This window comes from Drosophila subpulchrella, unplaced genomic scaffold (genome assembly GCF_014743375.2).
Source record: "Drosophila subpulchrella strain 33 F10 #4 breed RU33 unplaced genomic scaffold, RU_Dsub_v1.1 Primary Assembly Seq77, whole genome shotgun sequence".
NCBI lineage: Eukaryota > Metazoa > Arthropoda > Insecta > Diptera > Drosophilidae > Drosophila > Drosophila subpulchrella.
In genome coordinates this window covers 564,449-576,966 of record NW_023665712.1, presented here as the reverse complement: position 1 = coordinate 576,966, position 12,518 = coordinate 564,449, and the positions used below count along the sequence as shown (strand labels likewise).

The 12,518-nt window shown below is 45.0% G+C and overlaps 1 protein-coding gene and 1 long non-coding RNA gene across 3 annotated transcripts; one reads left to right on the top strand and one right to left on the bottom strand.

The window, feature by feature from the left end:
* Nucleotides 1-9,805: 9,805 nt before the first annotated feature.
* On the bottom strand, nucleotides 9,806-10,743 carry LOC119562625 (protein-lysine N-methyltransferase CG9154). The gene is made up of 3 exons (XM_037875855.1): nucleotides 10,453-10,743; nucleotides 10,238-10,397; nucleotides 9,806-10,184 (listed from the first exon to the last, which is right to left on the bottom strand). Exons 1-3 carry the CDS (start codon nucleotides 10,591-10,593, stop codon nucleotides 9,811-9,813), a joined length of 675 nt encoding a protein of 224 aa, XP_037731783.1. The 5' UTR covers nucleotides 10,594-10,743; the 3' UTR covers nucleotides 9,806-9,810.
* A 259-nt stretch (nucleotides 10,744-11,002) lies between these two features.
* Nucleotides 11,003-11,939, top strand: LOC119562628. Of its 2 annotated transcripts, none has more exons than XR_005221910.1 (3): nucleotides 11,003-11,563; nucleotides 11,633-11,674; nucleotides 11,760-11,939. It is a non-coding gene; the product is annotated as an uncharacterized LOC119562628 (long non-coding RNA). The 2 variants fall into 2 exon arrangements; XR_005221909.1 differs by having other exon boundaries at nucleotides 11,627-11,674.
* Nucleotides 11,940-12,518: the final 579 nt, after the last annotated feature.

Genomic DNA, 12,518 nt, shown 5'->3' with positions numbered 1-12,518 from the left:
CGATGCTCGTACGTGGATGCGGGGGGTAGTCCCTCGCAGCAGTCACGATATTGAAAGGCCGGCTGGCCGTTTGTGATTCAATGCAGAGCTGTTGTGCTACGCGGGGGTGTCCCTCGCTGTAACTTCTTCCCAGACGGGCCGGTTGGCCGTCGTTCATCAGTTGTAGAACTAGGAAGATTACGCTGGAAGGAGAACTGTCCTTCTTTTCTTGCTGGCCTAGAGACTCAGTCAAGATTAAATGACTACAAATTTAAAGGCAGTTGCCGGAGTTGTTTAGCATAGAACTTTTGTTCTTTATTTAATGAACGAGAAAAGGGAACTGACTTACAGCTAACAAAAATTGGACTTCATAGCGGCCACGCAAATACGCTGTGCTTGCCGGCTATGCATGGGCATCCGGGCAGACGCTGTGTCAGCAGTTTGGCCGGAGCGAGCTCTTGGACGATCGGTCATCGCCGTCGCCCGGTTGACTTAGTTAACTTATATATAGAGAAATGTATGGATTAGATCTCGATCGGTGAACGATCATACTGAGCGGCCATTGAATTGCCGCCATGATTTAAGCTTCCGCATTTAATGTCGCGTGGTGAATTGAGGAGGACGTACTGCTGTAAGATTAGTTTACAATATTGTGTTAGGTTATGTTCTAAGTGAATATTTTCAGAATAAAACGGCTTTAAACGGCAGTCAGCCTGAGTAACCTTTCTACTCGCGGGGTGAAAACCGGCCGTTAAAGGCAACTCCGTGGGGCCAGCGACAAGGTCTTTTATTAGCAGTCCCTGAGGTCGACTGCAAGGCGCGGGCAGCGCAGAGAAAGACGCGGGCATCGTCGGAACGCGGACAGTGCAAGGCGCCGGCAGCGCAGAGAAAGACGTGGACAGCGTTGGAAAGCGGACAGTGCAAAGCGCCGGCAGCGCAGAGAAAGACTTGGACAGCTACTATGGCGCAGCTGATTCCTAGCCAGACCACGGCTATCACGGTGATAGCTTCCAAACCTGGAGGGTATTGTTAGCACGGTGGGAGGTATTACACCAGAACAGATCCGGCCACCTCTAAAGTTGGAACTCTTGGAGAGAATCGCATCGTTGGAGAAGGAGCTGGAAGCTGTAAGAGCTCGCAACAAAGTAAGCATTTTCGATTACGTAACCGATGGCGACGGCGGCGTGGGTAACGCAGCGTCAGGGCCGCCGCCATCTTTAACGAGTAGTAACGGAATCCCACATAACGGGGTCGGTACGGGCAGTACGGCACCTGTGGCGCCGCCATCTTGGAGCGGGCCAGAACTGCTAGCAGTCAGCAGCAGTCATCATACCCCACATTGTGCACCAAGTACGGTGCAGACAGCGCATGGATTTGCACCGTCGGGCGTGAGTATCCAGAACATCGTGACGCCGACGTCAATAGCTGGGTCCTACGCCTGGACGACACCAAATGGGAACATTGGAAACTACATGGAACGTAAGCTTCCTGAGCTGCCAGTATTTGGTGGTCAACCGAGACAACTCAAGCGTACAACTGGACGGATCTGGAGGCCTCCTTCGCAACCCGTATGAGTAACCTCACAGCCTTCTTGCAGTCAGCGAGGGCAGATCAGCATTTGGGGATTCCAACACTAATGGAAGACCTTGTGGCCAAGCTCCCTACCAGCAAACGTGTGGAGTGGACAAGGCATGCTGCGACTATTATTATTTTCCCAACCATTGTGTATTTTAGTACTTGGTTAACGGAGTACGCGAATTTAGTGTGTACCATCGTGGACGTCGAGGGGAAAGAACCGAGTCGTCGATTGCTGCATGCGAGCATCGACCATAACGAAGGCTCTTAACAGGGTCGCCCCAGAAGTTGTCCAGTTTGTGGAGGACAACATGCAGTCAGGGACTGCAGAGAATTCAATGGAGCTTCGCCGCCGGACAGGTGGAGATCTGTGAGAAGGCATCGATTATGCTTTACGTGCCTACAAAGTGGTCACATGACTAGATCCTGCAATTCGCATGGTGCACCAGGCGGACAGCCAACGCAGAAGATCGCAGCAACGAGGCAGCGATAGAAGGTACAACGAGGGAAACCAGCAGTCAGCAGTTTCTAGGCGTACCAACAATGGAGTAACTCCGCAGTCAGCGGAGGCGACCGTAGAGAAGAACTTAAGCTGTGTCGACGCAGAAGGAAGCCGTCTTCTGTTTCGTATATTATCAGTCACACTGTACGCACTCCTGGATGAGGGAGCATCCGTAACGATGATCGAAGACGAGCTACGGAGAGACCTTGGGGTTCAAGGTGAGCGTCGACAACTTAATATTCAGTGGTTTGGAGGTAGAGCAACCAGACAGCCTACCAACGTAGTGAGTCTGCAAATCAGTGGATTTGGCAAGCAAGTTCGCCATGCGCTGCTCTGAGCTTGACAGGCAAACGTACGCTGCCGCAACCGATCTGAACTGGGTTGTTTTTGGGCTCGTAAGTGGACAATCAGTTTCGCCGTCACGGATGTCTTGCCTTTTAACCGTGCCAACGGATGAAATTGTTCAGAGGATGGTGGAAGACTACTTTGATATTGAGAATTTTGGCGTGAAGCTTGCGCCACCAGTCGTAGGTAGCGACGACGTACGGGTACAGAGGATACTCGAAGACATGACGCTGAAATTGGGCCTACGTTACCAGACAGGTTTACTATGGTAGGACGACCACATTGTGCTGCCCTCCAGCTATGACATGGCGTACAAGCAGTTGGTCAATGTCGAGAAGAAGATGAAGCGCAACAGTCAGTTCGCGCAGACGTACAGCAGAATTATCAAGGATTACGTGTCTAAAGGATACGCTCGACGATTGAAACCTAACGAGGTCGCGGTGGAAAGCGACAGGCTATGGTACTTGCCTCATTTTGGAGTCGAAAACCCGAATAAGCCAGGCCAGATTCGATTGGTCTTCGACGCTGCTGCCAAAGCTGCAGGAACATCGCTAAGCTAGGCCTTGGACAAAGGACGGCAACATTTCAAGCCGTTGCCAGCCGTACTCTTTCATTTCCGAGAAGGAGCCGTCGGAGTTTGTGGGGTTATCAGGGAAATGTTCCACCAAGTACTGATCCGACCCGAGGATAGATGTTCCCAACGCTTCCTGTGAAGAGATGGCAACGACGAGAGGGATCCTGATGTCTACGAGATAAACGTGATGACCTTCGGAGCAGCCTGCTCGCCAAGTGCTGCGCATTACGTGAAGACTGTGAATGTCAAACAGTTTGAGCAATCGGATCCGAGAGCAGTTAAGGCCACCATCGATTGTCATTATGTGGATGACTATGTGGACAGCTTTGCTACCGAAAGCTTCGCTCATCAGCGTACCTACCCGAGTGAAAGAGATACATGCGAACGCTGGATTTGAGTTATGTCAGTTTTTATCCAGTTCACTCGTTGTGCAGACAGCATTGGGACCACCAGAACAAGTGAAGTGCGTCGGAAGGGGTGAGTCTAAATAGAAAATTCTGGGAATGTATTGGCAAGCAGCCAGGGATTACTTCAAATTTAACGTGAAGTATCATCGACTTCCGAGCAGCGTAGTGTACGGAGAACGAGTCCCTACCAAGAGGGAGTTTTTGAGCTTGGTCATGTCTTCGTTTGATCCTCTGGGATTTATTTGCTGTCTTATAATAACAGCTAAGTTGCTGTTGCGAGAGATCTGGAGACAGAAAGTGCAGTGGGAAGAATAACTACCGGATGTGATCAACAGAGCTATTGTGAATTGGCGTAAAGAGATGGACTCCGTGGGACAGTTCAGATGTCCTCACTATTATTTTGGGCGCGGACTTGTACGGGGTATAGAATTGCACGTCTTCGTGGATGCGAGTCAATCAGCATTTGCAGCAGTGTCTTACTGGAGGGTCACTTATGAAAATGACGACGTGCTAGTGTGCTTTGTATGGGCCAAAATAAAGTGCGCTCCGATGCGACCTATGTCAATCCCACGGCTAGAGCTGCAGGCAGCAGTTCTTGGAACGAGATTGATGGACGCTGTCAGGCTGGAACACAGCGTGGCCATCTATAATATCGTGCTGTGGTCGGACTCCAAGACGGTGCTTCAATGGATTGGCAGCACACATCGCCCTTACAAGCAGTTTGTCGGCAATCGTGTGGCCGAAATCCTGGAGTCGACTAAGGTATCCCAATGGCGGTGGGTGCCAACAGCCGACAACGCAGCGGATGATGCAACGCGTTCCCAATACCACGTGGACCTCAGTCAGAAGTCACGGTGGCTAGGCGTTCCAGCGTTCTTGAGGCAGCCAGCGGATAGCTGTCCACAGCCTGAGTCCGGAGTTGAGCAAGATCAGGATATTAACGACGCCGAGGAAGTCTCAAGTGAGTTTGCGTTTGGTTGTCGCAAACGACTTTTGTATTTCGTTTCAGAGATTCTCGAGCTACAATCGGCTACTCAGGACCACAGCCTGGGTCTTAAGGTTTACGAGAAGATGCCGTAGACAAAGAAGCCAGCTCGAGGAATATAAACTCACTGCAGCGGAGTGTGCTGCGGTGGAGAACCTGTTGGTCAGACAGGCGCAACGAGAGGCATTTCCCGATGAGATGCGGTCGACAGAAGACTGTAAGGTCGTCGCCAATGGAAGCGACATTCGAGGGCTGATGCCCTACATAGATGACCGTGGCGTTTTGCGAGCCTACGGCAGAGTTGACGCCGCACTGTGTATGCCATACAGTGCGAGGAGGCCTATAATCCTTTCACATCGACACAGTCTTACGGAGATGATTGTGTACCATTTTCACGCCAAGATAAAGCATCAAAATGTTGATGCGACAATTACTGAGATCCGGATGAGATTCTGAGTCACGAACTTGAGACGTGTCCTACGCAAGGTGATCTCAGCGTGTAACGTGTGTAAGCTACAACGAGCGCGGCCGGTGCCGCCGGTTATGGGACCCCTCCCAGAGAATCTCTTGGAGGCCAATGGTTAGCCGTTCAAGAACACTGGACTGGATTATTATGGGCCATTGATGGTGACCGTGGCTCGACACTAAGAGAAGCGATGGGTAGCCCTGTTCACGTGCTTGACGACCAGGGCGATACATCTTGAGTTGGCGCATGACCTGTCGACGGATTCCTGCATAATTGCGATCAGGAATTTCGTCTGCCGTCGAGGGCAGTGATAACGACAAGAACTTCGTGGGAGCTGACAGGGAAGTCAGACGATTTGGTGATGTGTTCGAGCCGGAAATAATACAAGGAGAACTCTCATGCAGAGGCATTGAGTCGGTTTTTAACTGTCCGATAAACCCACCTGAAGGAGGAGTCTGGGAGCAAATGGTGCAGTGCGTCAAGAGGGTCCGCGTCACACACTGAAGGAGGTGGCGCCTCGGGATCACGTAATGGAGAGTTTCCTGATCGAGGCGGAGAACATAGTCAATTCGCGTCCGCTCACCCACTTGCCGGTGGATGCGGACCAGGGCGCCTCTGACGCCGAATGATCTACTCAGAGGAGTAGCCAACTTGCCGGACACGCCTGGCGAGGACGTGGAGCTGCCCCAGGAGTGCGCTACACGGGAGCAATGGAGGATACCACGGCTACCGAGGGACCGTTTCTGGAAGAGGTGGATCTTGGAGTACCTGACGGAGCCGATTCGCCAGGGTGACATGGTCTTCGTTTGTGATCCAGCCTTGCCCCGAAGAGAGTGGCGCAAGGGAATCACCGAGGAGGTCTATCATGGAGTGGATGATGTGATCCGACGCGCTAGGGTACGCGTGAGCGACAACGGCCTTTCTATAATTATTATGCGTTCCGTCTCCAAACTTGTAGTTTTGGATTTGAGTGAAGGGTTCTTCACGGGGTCGGGGATGAAGACGGACGATAGTTAATCCGATAGGACTTAAGATAGTTTTTAGTATATATATCGAGAAATTTATGGATTAGATCTCGATCGGTGAACGATCATACTGAGCGGCCATTGATTTGCCGCCATGATTTAAGCTTTCGCATTTATTGTCGCGTGGTGAATTGAGGAGGACATACTGCGGAAAGATTAGTTTACAATATTGTGTTAGGTTATGTTCTAAGTGAATATTTCCAGAATAAAACGGCTTTACAACGGCAGTCAGCCTGAGTAACCTTTCTACTCGCGGGGTGGAAACCGGCCGTTAAAGGAAACTCTTGGGGCCAGCGACATGTTATTTCCAAGCGTAGGTTGTTATATGTTAAAAAACACAAAAGATATAATTTTTTTTAGTTTTTTTTCCGATTATTCTTATGGGAGCTGTAAGATATAGTTGTCCGATCCGGCTGGTTCCGACTTATATACTACCTGCAAGAAATAAGACTTTTGGGAAAGTTTCAGCACGAAAGCCTTAAAACTGAGAGACTAGTTTAGAAACGGACGGACGTGGCTAGATCGACTCGTCTAGTAATGCTGATCAAGAATATATATACTTTATGGGGTCGGAAACGTCTCCTTCACTGCGTTGCAAACTTCTGACTGAAACCATAATACCCTTTGCAAGGGTATAAAAAAGCAAATTTAAAAGTGCACATATACTTCTTTCCCTGAGGTAGTTCTATGTTGTGTTGTGATAAAAAGTCTTTAAACACGGTACCAGAGAAACCGGCTCCTAGGTCGAGGACTAATTTTTTTTGGTAGTCCAAAATTTAAATAATAATAAATAAAATAATTGTCTGATTATAGTTATTATTTATTGTGTAAAGTCTGTGTGTATTATGTCCAATGGTCTGTTCGTTTACCACTTTTCTTGGCCAAAACCCATTTTTTAAAAGTCATTAAAAATTGGTTTTGTTTATCACAATGCATCAGGATAACATCAATATCTAATGTTACTGACAGAAAAGTTTAACAGTGCGCCCCACTGTTAAGTTTTCAGCTGTTAAAGCCAGTTTTTATTTTAACTAGGTGGCAGCGCTGGTAAAGCGCCTATTATTCTTAATAGTTTAAATTGTCAAAAAGTGTAAAACTAAACATAGATTAGATTAAACATGAGATTTTTAAAATACCATCCAATCAGAGGGACTTGTGACTTGTGTTTGTGACCTTGATATTGTATTTATCGATTGTGGTGCTCGTATATTCGTGTTCTAGCTCTAACCTCAAAAAAAAAACAAAATCTTCAAGTTAATTTGTATTTTTAAATGGAGCTACAAAGTGATTCCAGCTGTTTCCACCTCTGAAACCTTTTTTATCTTGTAGAGTATTTAATTCTCATTGAGCTCGGTTAGTATAAAAGTGCACTTTCTCTAAAATGTAGCTTTAAAGACCTCTACCTAATATGGTATATTTCTCGCATTTTTGTCTGTCGATGTTATCTTAAGAGAAACAGTGTGCAATTTTATTTCTTATTAAATAACGATTATTTTAAAATTATTTTACAACATCATTTCACTCACTAACCGTTGATATATAGGAATTTAGTATTTTTGTTAAGAATTATAGTGATAATAAAACAAAAAATTACAATTTCATTAAGAAAATGAAAAATAAATGCCAACATTTTTTTTAAGTTCAGTTTGGTCTTCTATAAAAAAAAAATTAAGAAAAAATTGTTTTTATTTGAATTTAAAAAATTTGTCATAGTTGTTGGATTATAGTTATTATTTATTGTGTAAATGTCTGTGTGCATTATGTCCAAGGGTCTGTTCGGTATTTCAGGTGGTATGAAGGGGGGCTTTTGCGGGTGTTTATCATATTTGAGAGTGAGGCAGATCTCGCAGCCCCCATTTACTAGAGAGATTAAAGGTTTCAATTTAGGTTTCCTTTTTCAAGCGCTTGTACATTTCCTCTATGCCCCTGTGCTTAATATTTACGTGTTGGATCCAGATAAATGCTTTATTTTCGTTTTCGTCCAAAGGTTCGTATAGGAATATTACACACCTGCAGATTTTGTAGAGGTAAGTTTCTGCAAAATATTTCGAATATGCTTCGTGTATCGTTTCAAATTTGGACGGTCGCTAACACAGCTATGGTTTTATTTGGTCTTAGCATTGTTTTTAAAATATCAGTGACTCTCTAAGTTAAAGAGAGGTTCAGATATTTGCCTTCTGATTTTATTCTTAAATGGTGTGCTAACCACGAGTTAAGGGTTTGGTTCGATTTTAAAATGGGTTGTATATTGAATGTGTTGAGAGGGCTTTCGGATAAAGGGATGACGCTTGAATGGTATGGATTCGTTAATGTGAACGTTGGGATCAATTCTACTAAGTGCGTCAGCGACGACATTCCGTGCGCCCTTCTCATGTTCTAACTCATACTCATATTCGCTCAGCGTATCCCTCCAACGAGTAAGCTTTGATTTGCCCGTTGAAATTTTGTAATCCCAGTAAGGGATCAGTAATTAACTTAAATAAACGACCGAACAGGCATGGTCGAAAATATTTGACTGCCCAAATTATTCCTAACATCTCCTTTTCGATAGTAGAGTACCGCGTTTCAGTGTCATTTAAAGTTCTGCTAGCGAAGCAGACTGGTTTTCAGAATCTTTCGGCCCTTGTGATAACACTGCTCCCAACGCAAAGTTACTAGCATCTGTGGTCGAGGTAAATGGTTTATCAAAATCTGGATATTGCAGGAAGTGGTCAGAAGTGCTTTGCAAATTTCAATTGCTTTTTCGAATTCTTCATATGTTATGACTGATGTTTCCCCTTTAAGTTGTTTGGTAATTGGCTTAGTGACTCGGGCAAAGTCCATTATAAACGTCCTATATTAGCCTATGAGTCCCAAAAGGATCTGCGTCCAAGTTCTAGAACAAGTGATGTCTTTACTGCCTTAGATTTACCCGTTACTCGTAGAGTAAAAGGGTATACTAGATTCGTCGGAAGGTATGTAACAGGCGGAAGGAAGCGTTTCCGACCCCATAAAGTATATATATTCTTGATCAGGATCACTAGCCGAGTCGATCTAGCCATGTCTGTCTGTCCGCCCGTCCGGATGAACGCTGAGATATCGGAAACTACAAAAACTAGAAAGTTGGGATTTGGTATGTAGATTTCGTAGCTTCTTGCGCAGCGCAAGTTTATTTCAGCAGGGTGCCACGCCCACTCTAACGCCCAGAAACCGCCCAAGACTGTGGCTCCTACAGTTTTAATGCTAGAATACAAGTTTTAACTGAAATGTATTGTTCTCATCAATACCTATCGATTGACCCAAAAAAAGTTTGCCACGCCCATTTTAACGCCCACAAACTTCGGAAAAATCGTAAATATGAACGCGGATATCTCGGATACTATCAAAGATAGAGATTTTTGGATTTAGATTCCGTAGCCTTGCACGCAGCGCAAGTTTGCTAAGCGAATAACAACACAAGCGGCCCAAGCCTGTAGCGCCCGCAATTTTCATGCTAGAAACAAAATTTTAACTGAAATGTAAGTCTCGTCAGTACCTATCGATTGACCAAAAAAAGTTTGCCACGCCCTCTCCAACGACAATAACGCTTAAATCTGTCTGCCGCCCACATAACCATATGTTTCAGATTTTAAAAATTCCGAGTCGATGACCAGGAAGATTCCAGGGTGACCCTCATCCCTTACGCCAGAGGCGGGTTAACAGGTCTTCCGCTTGCAGGTCTGTTAACAAACAAAAATTTAATTGAAATTGTGGGCAGGAGCTGGCCGATTATTGATAACACTCTATCGATTACCTAAAAGTGTCCACAACAAATGCTCCCACGGGAACGACCAGCAAAGGTATAGAAACTTCAGCTTGTCAAAGTTAGCTTTCTTTTTTTATCTATTCATTTTTAGACTTTAATGGTATGTGTGAACTCGTGCAGCGGCGTATGGAGGCCGACCTGGTTGCGAAATAAACTCTAACTCTAACTCTAACTCTTATTTTCAATATATTCGTCTAAATTGAAATTAGCGTAGCTCACGAACGAGTTTCCCAGATTACGCTCGTGTTCCGGTCGGAAGGCGCACTTAAAAACGGGAAGGCCAGTAGTCAGCCAGGGTTCCGCCACCTCCCCAGAGCAAACAATTATCTTGCACTCCGACGGGTTCCGCTGCAGCATGGTGATTACTTCACAAGTTTTGACAATACACTCCTGAGACAGGAAGGGCGGATCGGCAACGATTAGGTCATACTGGTGGTGATGCTCTTTAAGGTAGTTCGGGTTGCCTCCTACGCAGTTTAGGTCGTAGAGCACAAAGTCCGTGCCGTAGGCTCCAAATCTTGGATCGTATTCAAAGATGTGGACTAAATAGGCACGACATCATCATTGGGCATAGGCATTTAATCTGTTCGCTTACCATTGTCATGGATGTTTCTTATGTCCTTGTAAAGTGATGGACATGATAGGAGAGCAATATGAAATTCTCCCAAATCAGCCTTTTGTTCCGCCAGTAGCTTACGCACAACATCGCGCAGAGTATGTTTAGTTTTCGCACTGTACCAAAACTGACTCAGTTGCTGCAAGCAGGAAAAGTCAGAGATATATATTTAATGTACTTATAGGGTTTCTTGCCCAATCTTCCTCGAATTCAGCGTCCATTCCGGCCTGGTTAACAATTTGATATTCCTCCTCGGCTTTGCGCTTGGATCGCGCCGACAGGAATTCGTTAAGAATAGCCAACGTGTCGGCAGGGAGCAAAATGTCATCGTCCATTATGATATTTTTAGCTATTCCAGTCACAATTAACCTAACTGTGCGTTTGTTGAACTAGAGGTGAAAATTTGACGATACTTTAGACAGTTAGGGTATTCCGTTACTGCGAAATTATTTATTTTAGCTGTTTTAAATCAGGACTTTAAGCAATTCAACAACCTCGACCTCAACCATAGTTCATTAAAAAGCCATGGCAGCTCTGAAACATTATAGTACCACCTGTAAGCATTACTTAGATCTAAAATAAACAAGGAAGAATATATTTATTTGGTTTCATCTTAATAATTTTAGTCTAAAATCTTTGGACTGTAACTGAAAATAAGTCATAATTATTTTAATTTCAAAAAAGTTGACAATAATTCACAGCATATGGGAAATTCTACAGAAACCGTTTAGGACGTTCCCTCTATTGCTGAAATGTTCTGTTCAATTTTCAACAATTAAGGGAATACCGTTATTTTTTCGCACCTTTAAATGAGTTCTTTGTTCTTTGCGCGATGGCCTGATAACCGTTTACCCAGATTTCATACCGTAAAAGGTGGCAGCGCCAAGAAATTTTCTGGTACAGTCATAAAGCCTAGTATTCACATCGACAAAAGCCGCGAGCTAACCATAGGAGTGAGCGAGAGGCAAATAGGCGACTAACGCTTTTCGTCGGGTCTTTTTTTCAGCGCGGTACTCAGATGAGCTAAGGAAATACCAGATTTAGAGAGTGAATTTCGATGAACTCCGTTACCCGCGTCCCAAAGAATGAGAAATTTAATCCTTGGCGGTAAAGCCTAGTACTCAGATCGGCTAAGAGTTTCACTAGTCGAAAAATCTTATTCTTTGTAGTGTGACCGAAGTTTTCAAAGTGTAAACAGGCTTATAAATTGTGTTCGATAGTTCAGACACAACTATCGATACATACTAATAAAACGGGTGCGGGATAAAGAAAAAAGTAAAAAGAAAATCACGAATCTGACTGCAGGTGCTCGAATTTCAATAGAATTTAAAACGAAAACCATCAATATATCATAATTTATCTTTGAAGGAACAGTTATCAGACGAAATGGCACTAATGGACATAGAGCTAAAAAAGGTAAACGGGGTGACATTTCTAAGAAGCTGTGTGAACGCGTGTCCCCCCAAATAGCTAATCCAACACCCACTGTTTTCGTTAACAGGCCTTCACTGAAATGCAGATCAACAAACTGGAAACCAATAGTATTCACATCGACGAAAGCCGCGAGCTAACCATAGGAGTGAGCGAGAGGCAAATAGGCGGCTAACGCTTTTCGTCGGGTCTTTTTTTCAGCGCGGTACTCAGATGAGCTAAGGAAATACCAGACTTAGCGAGTGAATTTCGATGAAATCCGTTACCCGCGTCCCAAAAAATAAGAAATTTAATCTTTGGCGGTAAAGCCTAGTACTCAGATCGGCTAAGAGTTTCATTAGTCGAAAAATCGTATTCTTTGTAGTGTGACCGAAGTTTTCAAAGTTCACCCGCCATGCATGTGGCATGGTCTTACTGTCAAGCAGCTGGGCTTGTTGCCAAAAGGAAAACAAATCAATTGGAGCAATTTAAAAAAGAAGAGTCTGCTGGTGCACAAAGAAATTAAAATAAAAATAAATGATATTTTTAACGAATGTTTTTATTTATGTAAATTAGAAGCTTAAGGCTTCCTTCTCGTCCCACGGATGCTTCGCCATCTTTCCCGCGCCATCTGTAGTCCAGCTCCGAGCTGACCAATATTGGCTGGTAATGGCTTTTCCAGCTGTCCCTTAGCGGGCTACCTTATTTCTTCCTCCCTATAGAAGCCGGCGCATCCTCTGTCTCCGCTCCATCACCAGCTACCAAGTAGCTAGTGAAGGAGGAGTCCTCAATGGAGAGCTCGTCGGAGATCGAGCGATTTCGTGACCACCATCGATGTTTTCATTCCTGA

Bases quoted from the DNA above. Each gene is read 5' to 3' on its own strand.
- LOC119562625 (XM_037875855.1), bottom strand. From the start codon at position 10,593: ATGGACGATGACATTTTGCTCCCTGCCGACACGTTGGCTATTCTTAAC. The intron at 10,398-10,452 runs GCAAGAAACCCT...TCCTGCTTGCAG, and splicing joins CTGAATTCGAGGAAGATTGG to CAACTGAGTCAGTTTTGGTA. The intron at 10,185-10,237 runs GTAAGCGAACAG...GTGCCTATTTAG, and splicing joins AAGAAACATCCATGACAATG to TCCACATCTTTGAATACGAT.